General features: G+C 50.9%; 1 protein-coding gene and 1 long non-coding RNA gene across 4 annotated transcripts; one reads left to right on the top strand and one right to left on the bottom strand.

The window, feature by feature from the left end:
• Window positions 1-4,261: 4,261 nt before the first annotated feature.
• ZNRF4 (zinc and ring finger 4) lies at window positions 4,262-5,754 on the bottom strand. Its single transcript, XM_059888912.1, is given in 3 exon segments — window positions 4,262-5,549; window positions 5,552-5,621; window positions 5,737-5,754. Coding segments are annotated over 3 exon segments (1,275 nt in total). The 3' UTR covers window positions 4,262-4,362.
• Window positions 5,755-5,786: 32 nt separating this feature from the next.
• On the top strand, window positions 5,787-10,547 carry LOC112447541 (uncharacterized). 3 transcript variants are annotated; one of them, XR_003035742.2, is made up of 3 exons: window positions 5,787-5,879; window positions 6,906-6,987; window positions 10,123-10,547. It is a non-coding gene; the product is annotated as an uncharacterized lncRNA (long non-coding RNA). The 3 variants fall into 3 exon arrangements; XR_009495197.1 differs by having other exon boundaries at window positions 5,787-5,885; XR_009495198.1 differs by lacking the exon at window positions 5,787-5,879 and adding an exon at window positions 5,897-6,275.
• Window positions 10,548-12,807: the final 2,260 nt, after the last annotated feature.

Here is a 12,807-nt window from a genome sequence, read left to right as displayed (position 1 = left end):
CCCCTGGTTTTCAGCTGGACCATTGGCCATTCAGAATAGACTACATTTCCCAACATCCTTTCAGGCAAGTGTAGCCATATGACTGAGTTCTGGCTGGTGGAGTATGAGCAAAACTGGTGTATGGGATTTCTGGGAAGTGTCCTTAAAGAGAAAGGGTAAGCTCTTCCTTCTCATTGAATGGAATGCAGATGTGATGGCTAGAGCTCAAGCAGCTACTGTGCTCTATGAGGAGAAGGGCACTTGCTGAGGGGGTGGGACAATAAGACAAAAGGAACCTGGGGCCTGGACACTGTGGCACCTCCATGTTATCCCTGGACTGACTACTCAAGTTCATGAGAAATAGCTCTCTGTGCTTAAGCTGCTCTGATGGGGCCTCAGGTCCCATTGCTAACTCCAAGCCTGACTGCTACACATGTCGCTCCCTGTCTCCACTTCTCCATCCTCATCCCAGTCCATGCCTGCTGGGCAGAGAGGCCTGCTCCTTCTTGGCAGCTCTGGACTTTGACGGCCACCCAGAGTGACTGAGGCAGTGTTCTCTGGATACTGTAGCCTCCGTTTGTGGCCTTAGGGCCAGTGGGCTGGGAGCAAAGCCTCTCAAACACTGGGTAGGAGGTCTTTACCATCTCCCAGGAATAGTGTGCAAGGACCTCAGCCCCCCGCTCTGCACCCCACCCCCCCCCCCACACACACACCAGAGCCATGACCAAGAGCCTACCCTTTGCCATCAGCCATCCAAGAACAGACTCCCTTTTTTCTGAACTACTTTGGAGGTTCCCAGCTAGGTTGGGAAGTGCAGATAGCAAGACACAAGTGAAAAACACTCTCGTGGGTTTCGCTGGTGGTACAATGGATGAGAATCTGTCCGCCAATGCAGGGGGCATGTGTTCAGTCCCTGGTCCCGGAAGACCCCACATGCCACAGAGCCACTAAGCCCATGTCCCATAACTGCTGAACCTATGCTCTAGAGTCTGTGCACCACAACCACTGAGCCCATGTGCTGCGACTACTGAAGCCCATGTGCCCTAGAGTCTGTGCTCTGCAACAAGAGAAGCCACCACAAAGAGAAGCCCAAACATCGCAATGAAGAGTAGCCGCTACTCAACACAGCTAGAGAAAGCCTGAGCACAGCGATGAAGACCCAGCAAAAGCAAAAAAAAAAAAAAAAAGTTAAAAAACCCACTCTAATGTGTGAAAAAGAAGACATTTGACTAAATACAGATATTCACTCATGAAGCCACTAATAGCAGACTGTGTCCAAATCCTATCACCTATGCTGTGCCCCCTGAGAAATTCTATACAACTTTCCCTCTCAGATCTTTCTGACCACGCTTGCCCCAAGTTAGCATCCGCCCCTTCTTTGTTGCCCAGAAGACCCTTTCACTGACCCAAGTTTGTGAGGAAAGCTTACACTGGGAGCTGAAGAAACACCGTTATCTATTTACCATAAAATTAAATCACATCCACGCTGGTCTCTGAATCCAACTAGAAATTAAAAGAAACTAAAGGAAAAAAAATAAATAAAAGAAACTAAAGGAGGCAGAGGCGTACTTAAAATGATACCACATGTGTGTGTGCTAAGTCACTTCAGTCATGTCCGACTCTTTGTGACCCATGGACTGTAGCCCTCCAGACTCCTCTGTCCATGGGATTCTCTAGGCAAGAATACTAGAGTGGGTTGCCATGCCCTCCTCCAGGGGGATCTTCCTGACCCAGGGATTGAACCCACATCTCCTGCATTGGCAGGCAAGTTCTTTACCGCTAGTGCCAGCTGGGAAGCCTGAAATGATGCCATGGGGACACCCAATTGACAAAACCCAGATCAGGGGCATCTCTGCAAGATGAAGGACCCAGTGGCCTCAAATAAATAAACTGCAAGGAAAATTAAAGGGAGAAAGATGGCAGGAGAAGCTCTGGATTAGAAGAGACTTTGGACACACCTCCTGGTAGTCCAGTGGTTAAGAATCTGCCTTGCAATGCTGGGTACCCAGCTTCAATCCCGGGCTGGGGGACTAAGATGCCATATGCCACAGAGCAACTGAGCCCAAGTGCCGTAGTTACTGAAGCCCATGAGCTCTGGAGCCCTCACACTACAACTAGAGAATTTGTGTGCCTCAATGAAAGATCCCATGTGATGCAAGGAAGATCTTGCAAAATGCAAGCAAGATCCCAAGTGCCACTGCTAAGACCCAGTGCAGCCAAGCAAGTAAATAATAAATTAAATACTTTTTAAAACCTACAGAACCAATTTTTAAAAATAAATAAAAAATTAAGGAGACTTAGGAGACCATCAGTGACTCTAGATTCTATCTCGGTCCTGCTTCAAATAGCCTAAAAAATCATACCATAGTATAATAAATGTGCACATTTCCACTTGCTCCCTGGATGAATATTCAACACGATTTAGGAATCATTATAGCATCAAGGTGGTGCTAGTGGTAAAGAACCTGTCTGCCAAAGCAGGAGACACAACAGACCTGGGTCAGGAAGATCCCCTAGAGAAGGGAATGACATCCCACTCCAGTATTCTTGCCTAGGAAATCCCACGGACAGAGGAGCCTGGCATGCTAGTCTATAGGGTCTCAAAGAGTTGGACATGACTGAAGTGACTTAGCATGCATGCACGCATGAGGAATCATTTCATTCTGGACTTGATACTGGAGTTTGTGAGGTTGCTCTTGAAGGGGTCTTATCTTGTAGAGCAGGGTGTCTCCTCTCGGCACTGTAGACAGTCAGATCAGATCATTCTCTGGGGTGAGACCCTCCCAGGGGCTAAGAGGTATGGAGCAGCATTCTTGGCCCCCACCCACTCGATACCAGAAGGCCCCCAGTCATGATGACCACAGATGCCCCCAGACATCACTCAGTGTCCCCGGGGACACAACATCCCCACCACAGTGGAGAACTACTGCTTTAGAGACACACACTGAAATATTTGTAGGTGAAAAAAACATCTGGAATTTACATCAAAATAGCAAGGGAGGGGCTTCCCTGGTCGCTGAGTGGTAAAGAATCCACCTGACAATGCAGTAGACACAAGTTTGATCCCTGATCTGGGAAGACCTTACATGCCTTGGAGCAAGTAAGCCCATGTGTTACAATCATTGAGCCTATACTCTAGAGCCTGGTAACTGCTACTATCGAGTCAATGTGTGCCAACTACTGAAGCCCATGTGCCCTAGAGACCGTGCTCTGCAGCAAGAGAAGCCACTGCAAGGAGAAGCCTACACACTTCTACTAGAGAGTATCCCCTGCTTTCCACAACTAGAGAAAAGCCCACATAGCAACGAAGACCCAGAGCAGCCAAAAATAAAATAAAAATGTTAAACAATATATTTTAAAAAACAGCAAGGAAGGAGGAGAATTAGAGGAGACAAGAATGACCAGGAGTAGATCAATCATTGAATCTGAGGGATGGGTACACACGGGACGATCCCCTGGAGGAGGGCACAGCAACTCACTGCAGTATTCTTGCCTAGAAAATCTCATGGACAGAGGAGCCATGGTCTATTGGGTCGTAAAGAGTCAGGCACGACCAAAGCGACTTAGCACAGCGTGGCAGCACAGATAAATCACTGAATCTGAGTGATGGGTACATGTGGGGAGTCATCGTTCCGTTCTTTCTACCTGAGTGTGTTTGACACTTTCCACCATAAGCAGCTGAAATGATGAGGAAATTTCCATTGAACCCAGAGTTGAGTTCATCATAACCTACTCACGGTGCCCTCAAGGTTGAATCAAACGTGCCTTGCTGGGGATTTCCTTGGGCGGCCCAGTGGTTAAGACTTTGCTTTCCACTGCAATGGGGTGTGGGTTCGATCCTTGGTTGGGGAGCCCAGGTCCCACATACTCAGTGGCCAAAAACTCAAAACGTTAAAAAGAAAAAATGCTATGCTGATGTAAAATGTCAACGCTCAGGGAAAGCTGGGTGAGGGGTCCATGGGAACTGTCCAGAGCCACTTTGCAATTTTCCTGTAAAGCTAAAATTATTCCAAAGTAACAAGTTTATTGTTTTTTAAGGTTTAAATGAAAGCGAATATTAGGAATCAGGCCCTGTGAACCCAGGATTTGAACTGAGGCATGGTGGCCCCGTCACAGGGCCACCATGGGGATGAGGTACATAACGTCCCTGAGAAGACCACCCTCCCACCCCCACATCCCCTAACTCACCCTCAGATACCAGGTGCCAGCCTTGGGCTCAGCTGGGACTTGCCAGACGGATGGCATGAGGGACTGGGCAGCCCCAGAGTAGCCAGGGGGAGAATCCGCTTTCAAACCCACTTTATTATCTAGTCTCCAGGCTAAAAACATGCCTTCCTTCCACCCTGCCCACCCAGATCTCTACCAGTCTGGGGCTGGCGGGTCTCAGTGGTGTTCTGGGGGCCCCTCCAAGGGCGCACTGGCATCGGCCTCCCCCACAGAGGTGGCACTACAGTGGCGCCGGGAGGTGGCTCGGGTCAGCAGAGCCAGCCTCCGGGAGCGCAGCCGGGCCTGGACAAGCCAGGTCGGTGTGTGGCGGCCAGACAGCGAGGAATCTTCCTCGTCCCCGTGGCTGTCGACGGTGGAGTCAGAGCTGTCCTCCGTGCCGGCCACTGACTGCTTGCACATGGGGCAGGAGCGCCGGACAACCTGGGAGAACCAGGGGTCGATGCACTTGCAGTGGTAGGTATGGGAGCAGGGCAGGACCTTGAGGCGGTCGCCTTCCTCGTACTCATCCAGGCAGATGGCGCAGAGGTCGTTACACCTGGTGAAGGTGCGCACCTGGGCCCTCTGGGTGGCCTGTGCCTTGACTGCCTGCCCGCTGGCCCGCCAGCTCCAGAGCCAACGCCACAGACGCTGCAGGACAAAGACAGCGCTGGTGAGCAGGGCCAGGGCACGGCCCAGCACCCAGGAGACGGCCAGCACTGGGTGGCAGTCCAGGTCCGGGTGGGGCGGGTAGTCAGGCAGCAGGACGACGTGGGCCGCCTTGTCGCAGCGCGTGATGACCCGCAGGTCCTGGGAAGCAGCCTCGCCCACGAACACTGATGGGATGGCGATCTGCTGCCGCAGGTCCTCATACACGTGTGCCATGCGCACCAGGTCGTCGGAACGCACATTATGCACAATGGCCGCCTCAAAGCCGGCCCGCTGGGCGTGCAGCACCTTGAGGTCGAACGTGCAGTCGTAGCGGCGGATCAGCACGATGGCGCCCAGGGAGCCGTTGCCCGGCCGTGGGCCCTGGATGGGATGGCATGCGTTGGCTGGCTTGGCCTCCATCAGGTAGCCTCGCACGCCCCCGGGGGCCAGGGGCGCCCCAAACAGGGCTGGCATATCTGCAAAGTCCACCATGCTCGAGTTGCCATCCACCACGGCCCGCACCACCGCCTGCGAGGGAGCAAGCAGCCCCAGCAGCATCAGCGAGATCCTGACTGCCCCCAGGGCCACAGCTGGCTGCTGCTGCCCCATGGCTGGCCCGGCCTTCTCCAGCAGCGGCGTGGAGCTAGGTCCCACTGGGGACTGCCAATGGGAGGCCTCTGGGCATCTCCAGGGCCTCCCAGGGGACCCGTGGCCGGGGAGGGAATGGAGGTGAACTTGAAAAGGTGGCTCAGAGGCAGCTGAGCAGAGCAGCGGGGACCCTGGTGGCCCTACAGCCAGGCTCACATTCTGTCCTTGAAGGCTGGTCCCAGGAGGAGATAACCTACCCAGGCGGCCTTCCTGGCAGATGACACTGAGACCAGGAGCCCCCAGGGTTCTAGATGCCCCCAGGCTCTGTGACATCGTCCTGTTACATCCAGTCCCTCCACCCCCTGCCAAGACAGAATTCCTGGGGCTCTGACCTGGGCGCTGGGCAACCTTGGAAAAAACTTCTAGAAGTCTCAGCACATCCCTAGCTCCTGGACCTTGTAAGGGTAAAGCTCAGGGGTGCCACAGAGTGGTTTGCCAGCCCATGCTCCCCACCATGGCATGGATCCAGCCTTCTCACTGACATTCTGCCATCATCATCTCCCCAAGCCTCCTAGAGACCCACTGAAGAAGGGAGTCAATGTTCACCCATTTCGAGATTCCCAGGGGACTTAGACTTGTTCAGGGCACCCTCTGCCCATGAGGTTTTAAAGCCCAAATCCCAGACCTCCTCCCTCCCTCACTCCCCCTTGCTCACTCTGCTCCAGACACACAGATCTCCTTGATGTTCTTCCGTGAACACACCCAGCACAATCCTGCGCCAGGGCCTTTGCATAGTCTGTGCCTCAGTCTGAAAGATCCTATCTCCCCGTGGCCGGCTTTTTCTTACCCTTCAGGTCTCAGTTCTTATGTCTTCAGGGTCTAACTGACTTGATGGGAGGGGTGGGAGAAGTGCAATGTCAGGGCTGGGCTAGCAGCAGCGAGTGGCCCTAGTCCCCATCACCTGGGAGACCAGCCGTCCCCAACCGTTTTGACACCAGGGACCTGTTTCCAGGGGCTTCCCAGGCGGTGCCTGTGGTAAAGAATCTGCTCACCAGTGACATGGGTTCAATCCCTGGGTAGGGAAGATTCCCGGGGTAGGACATGGCAATCCACTCCAGTCTTCCTGCCTGAAGAATCCCACAGACAGAGGAGCCTGGTGGGCTACAGTCCATGGGGTCACAGAGTCAGACACAACTGACTACACCACACCCATACACACCCGTTTCATGGAGACAAGTTTTCTGTGCACTGGGGATGGGGGGATGGTTTCAGGATGATTTGAGTGCATTACACTTATTGTGCACTTGATTTTTATTATGATTACATCAGCTCCACCTTGGATCATCAGGCATTAGGTCCCGGAGACCACCTGAACCAGCTTTATTCTCTCAGCTTAGATCTTCCTCTCTATCCGGGTCTCCAACTGTCCCTCATCCAGAGTGCTGGCCATCAGCCTCATGTCCCCTCCCAACTCTTTATCCCAGATCTCCCACCGTGACTCTGGCTGGGCAATCTACTCAAGCCCTGAATCATTGCTCTGTCATTAACAAGCTTATGTGAGACCAGGTAAGTCACTGAAGCTCTCTGGGCTCTAGCCTCCAGATCTTTCAGATGGGTGTAATGATGAGCAACGTGCCTCGTAGGGTCCGTGGTGAGAAAATTAAATGAGATGATGCCTGATTGACGTTCACCACGTGTGTGTTAGTTGCTTAGTCGTGTCCAGTCGTGACCCCATGGACTGCACCCCGCCAGGCTCCTCTGTCCATGGGATTTCCCAGGCAAGAATAATGGAGTGGGTTGCCATTCCCTTCTCCAGGGGATCTTCCTGACCCAGGGATCAAACCCAGGTCTCCTGTGTTGCAGGTAGATTCTTTACCATTTGAGCCACCAGGGAAGCCCCTAGGGTCTGAATTTTTCATTCTCCCATAACAGACTTGCCTCCAGTTCACAACACTTTCAGTACATCACCACATGGCAGTCAAGCATATTTCTAAAGTTTAATCCTCTGGTCTCTCCCATGCTCTAAACTCTCCGATGACTCCCCACTACCCTCTTGAAATCCAAGTTCCTTTCTGTGTCTGACACAGCTCTCCATGGTCAAGCCCCTGCCGGTCTCCAAAACCTCAATAATTTTATTTTTAAAAATTTTACTGTTTTTGGCTACACTGGGTCTTCATTGCTTTGCACGGGCTTTCTCTAGTTGTGGTGAGCAAGGGCTACTGTTTGCTGTGCTGGACACACTTCTCATTGCAGTGGCTTCTCTTGTTGCAGAGCATGGGCTCAATGTGGGTGGTCTCCACTGTGGCACATGGGCTCTGGAGCACAGGTTCAATAGTTGTGGCACACGGGCTTAGCTGCTCTGAGGCACGTGGGATCTTCCTAAACCAGGAATTGAACCCGTGTCCCCTGCATTGGCAGACATATTCTTATCCAACTGCACCACCAGGGAAGCCCCTCAAATGCTCTTCAATGCTGTGAATGCATCATGATTTACTAACCTCTAGAACTTTGCAAATGCTGTTTGTTCCCTCTGCCGGGAACAGAATTCTCTCTCCTCAGCCACACTTCACCAGGCTGGCTACTTAATTCCTTACATTGTCTCTGTTGGTTAATACTTCCCAGAGCAGCCCTCAGCCAATGATAGAGAAGAGACACAGAAGTCAAACAGACCAAAGACCATGTGACAACAGAGGGAGAGATTTCAGTGATGTGACTACTAGCCAAGGAATGTTGAGGGTAGCCAGCAACCACCAGATGCTAGGAGGGAGGTGGGAAACAGATTCTCCCTCTGAGCCAGCAGGAAGGAACGGACCCTACTGATACCTTGATTTTGGATTTCCAGCCTCCACAACTGTGAGGGAGCCCCTGGTCATGGCAGGTGTAGAAATGAAAGCACAGTTGGAATCCTTGTCCCTAGGGCCCACGTCTGGGTGAGGTCAACCAGACACAAGGTGTCAGCACATTGAGACGGAAGGGCGAGGAAGGATGAAGTTGGAGTTGAGGGGGTGGAGAACAACATGCTGGGAATGCAAAGGGCATGTGCAAAGGGCCTGCGGTGAGAGTGAGTGAGGGAGTGAGTGAGAGTTGAATGGTTGGATATGGCAAGCCGTCAGAGTGGCTAAGAAGAGGGTCTTATTGAAGGATGGGAGAGAGATGGGAAAGAGCAGGACCCAACCCAAACCTTGAATGTCGCTGACTTTAAAATTTACACAGAGACTGATGAGGAGCCTTAGAAAAAATCAGAATAGAGGCAGGACATGGTCAGATCATATTTCTTATTTCTGCTCTCTGTATTTCTGCACTGTTTGAATCTTCTTACGACGGGAGTGAATTCACGTATGACTCCTGAAAGAAAGAAAGATTTGTGTTTCTGAAAGAACCCTCTGGTTGTTGGATGCAGGGTGGGTGGGAGAGACAAGGAGAGGTGGAGAAGCCACGGAGGCAGCGGGAGAACCAGGGGAGGGACTGGCGAATGGGACAGAGAGAGGATAACAGGGGGTTATACCCCTGAATGAGTGAGTGGGCAGGAAGGTCAAAGGGGAGGTGTCCGTGAATGGAGCCAGTCATGGGGGTGAGGGGCATCACTCTCCAACAATGCCTTCCCCTGGGGCTTACTTGGAGCAAGTTTTGTTTGGTGCTACTGTCTTTAATCTCTTTCTGGCAATGGCTAATTTTCCTAAGATACAGGTCCTTGGTTCCATGGGCACTTTTTTCTTTTTTACTTTCTGACCACGCCATGTGGCATGTGGGACCCCAGCTCTCCAACCAGGAATTGAACTTGAGTACCTCTGCATCACAAGCGCAGAGTCTTAATGACTGAATTACCAGGGAAGTTCCTTCCCATCCCCATTGACATTTTGAGGCATCATTTTGTTTTCTGTATCTTTACTTCTTGTGGGTCCCTTCCCTTTGAGGCAAGTGATACAGGTTTTTTGTTTATGACTCGACAATCTTCTTAAGGAAAGATAAAATGTCGATCTTTAAGGAGTATTTGGTAAACAAAGGAACAGGCGCATGATAGGGAAAAGGTCAAGCCAGAGATCTCCAAAGATGGGCAGTTAATAAACAGAGTTTGTTAGGGCTGCCGTAACAAAGTACAGTAAGTCCCTTACATACGAACCTTCGAGCTGCTACATTTCAAAGACGCAAACGGGTGTTTGCAGGTCCAATCACATAGTTTAGCTCACCTGTCTGGTGTACACTGTCATGTGAGAGCATCCTCTATAAGTCGTTGCACTTTCGTGTACTTTACAGTAGAGAGTAGAGAGTACAGCATCTTTATTTCATGCCCAGGATGTCTGGAAGCTTCCCTGGTGGCTCAGTTGGTTAAGAATCTGCCCACAATATGGGAGACCCAGGTTGGATCCCTGGGTGGGGAAGATGATCTCGAGAAGGAAATGGCAACCCACTCCAGTATTCTTGCCTGGAGAATTCCCTGGATAGAGGAGTTGGTGGGCTGTAGTCCATGGGATCACAGAGAGTCAGACACGACTGAGTAACTAACACTTTGACTTTCTGGATGTCTGGAAGCAAGTGTAAAAGCAGTAGTGATGTAGCTGGTACCGCTAAGAAGTGCCAAGTGATAACGATGGAAACAAAAGTGAAAATAATTGAGGGAGTGGAGCAACAAGAGGAAGCAGCAGCTGAAGAACCGAAGGGATTCGCGGCGCAGGAGATGGTAAGGGGTTTTCTTTATTTCAGGAGGCTCTGTTCATTTTTGGAAGCACAGGACCAAATGCAGAACAGTACACAGAAGCTGCAACAGCCATTCAGGTTGCAATCCAGCAGCTGCCGTGTCATCTATGATGAAGAAAGAAAAAAAAAAAAAGAGCTACTACCAAGACATCGCTGGATTGTTTTTTTCAGGAGGGTAGATAGAGTTGAATCCACAAGGAACCAGAAGCTGTGCCATCAACGTCAGGCGTGAGTGACGCTGCAACCTGCCCCTCCATCTCCTATCGCTGACAATCCTTCCGCTCTCCCATCTCCCACCTTCTCTAGCTCCTCCAGTCAGTAACTCTTCTTGCCTCTTCACTCGATGCCTGCCCCTGCGTGCCACCCATTGATTGTACTGTGCTACTGTACTTTCAAGGTACTGTACTGTAAGATTAAAAGTGTTTTCTTTATTTTTGGTGTTTGTTCGTTTATGTATTATTTGTGTAAACCGTATTACAATACGACATAGCTGATTGTATTAGTGAAGTACCTAGGCTAACTTGGGCTTCCCTGGTGGCTCAGACAGTAAAGAATCCACCCGCAATGCAGCAGACCCAGGTTGATCCCTGGGTCAGGAAGATTCCCTGGAGAAGGAAATGGCAACCCACTCCAGTATTCTTGCCTGGAGAATTCCCTGGACAGAGGAGCCTGGTGGGCTATACAGTCTATGGGGTTGCAAAGGGTCGGACATGACTGAGTGACTGACACTTTAGGCTAACTTTATTGGACTTATGAGTTCATTGGACTTATGAATGGGCTCTTGGAATGGAACTCATTTGTATGTAGAGGACATATCAAATCAATGGGAGAAATGCTAGAATGGTTGGGTGAATGTTTAAGGAGAAACAGAATGGTTATACACTGCCAAAGACCTCTCTTAAGATATTTACAAATTTGAAAGGTAAGAAGGTAATTTTCTGGGGGAGAGGGGAGTCACATGTCCTGACCATGTGATCATGACATCACTGCCGATGAGACCCAGCAACTTCTGGAGTCTCCTGATATCCTACACCAAGGAGGATGCAACATCAGCCCCCTGGGGGATTCTGGGGAGAAACACACAATCCCAGTCCAACCATGAGCTGACATCAGACAGACCCAAGTTGAGAGACCCTCTGCAAAATCCTGGCCAGTGTTCTTCACAAATTTTGAGGTCGTGGAAGACATGGAAAGACTGAGGAACTATTCTGGCATGAAGGATGCCAGGCAATGTGATGATGAGATGAAATGAGTGACTCTGGCTGGTGTCCTGGACCAGGAAGGGGACACTCCCAGAAAAAACTACTGAAATTCAAATGAGGTCTGTAGGTCTGTTTATGATATTCTGCCTGTACTAATTCCTGGTTTTGATCATCCTACCAGGCAATATATCACGTTAACAGGAGGGGAAGCTGGGTGGAGAAAATGTAGGAACTCTCTGCTTCCTGCCGGATGCAGGGAACACCAGTTCTACCCCTTGTCCGGAAAGATCCCATGTGCCACAATTGGAGAAAGCCCGCGGGTGACAACGAAGACCCCGCACAGCCAAAATTAAATAAATAAAAATAATAAAATAAAATTATTCTGAAACAAAACATTTTTTAAAAAGAGGCTTAAGGCACTAAGAAGTAGGAGGAGAGGAAGGAGGAGGAAGAAAGAGAGGGGGAGGCAGAACAGCAGGTAGTCCTGAGACAAGGTTTGGGATGCAAGCAGGAAGCCCCAGGAGGAGTCAGGGAGAATGAGAGGGGTGGGAGGGAGCCTGTCCAGGGTGCATTCGCGATTAGGTGGCTGTGGTGGGCAGAGCGGGCTCAGTCCCACTGGGGCCTCTGCCGAGCATGAACTGCAAAGTTGCGTAGCACGAGGGACGAGGGAGCTGGGATATGTACACTCCCGCTCCTGCCGACCATTGGCTGGGGGCTGCTGGAGGGGATGGCATGAACTCTTGAGACACTCCTCGCCTGCCATGAGCAAAGCAGGCTCAGGCAGAGCATCTGGGCTGGGATGCCAGCCAGCAGTGCAGAGAAAATGGTGAGGACCCAGGGTATCTGGGCAGGCCACTAACAGCTGATGGACCTTCAGTCCTGCACTGACTGATATGGCAGCTACCAGCAACCTGGGCTTATTTCAATGCATTAAAATGAGACATTTAAAAATTAACATTAAAATATTAAAAACATAAAAAAACATTAAAAATTTCCTTCCTCACGCATACATGCCACATTTCAACTGTTCTGTAGCCACCTGTGAGTGACCATGTTTGGTGACACAGGTCTGGAACATTCCATCGGTCACAGAAAGTTCTATTGGACAGCCCTGCATTGGAGGATTTTAAGTGAGAGAGTGGCATAACCGATTGCTGCTGCTGCTGCTGCTGCTGCTGCTGCTGCTAAGTCACTTCAGTCGTGTCCGACTCTGTGCGACCCCATAGACGGCAGCCCACCAGGCTCCTGAGTCCCTGGGATTCTCCAGGCAAGAACACTAGAGTGAGTTGCCATTTCCTTCTCCAATGCATGAAAGTGAGGAACTAGCAAATCCCTTTGGTTGCTGAGGGAACACAGCTGGTTGGGAGTAAGAGTGGAAGCCAGGAGCCCAGGAAGGAGGCAAGAACAGTCATGCAGGCTGGAGGTAATGGAGGCTTGGACTGGTGCAGTAGCAGTAGGGGAAGTAGCTGCCTGGAAGTGGCATCTCCAG

This window comes from Bos taurus, chromosome 7 (genome assembly GCF_002263795.3).
Source record: "Bos taurus isolate L1 Dominette 01449 registration number 42190680 breed Hereford chromosome 7, ARS-UCD2.0, whole genome shotgun sequence".
Classification (NCBI taxonomy): Eukaryota; Metazoa; Chordata; class Mammalia; order Artiodactyla; family Bovidae; genus Bos; species Bos taurus.
The sequence above is the reverse complement of the archived record's forward strand: the minus strand, read 5'-3'. Positions and strand labels throughout refer to the sequence as shown.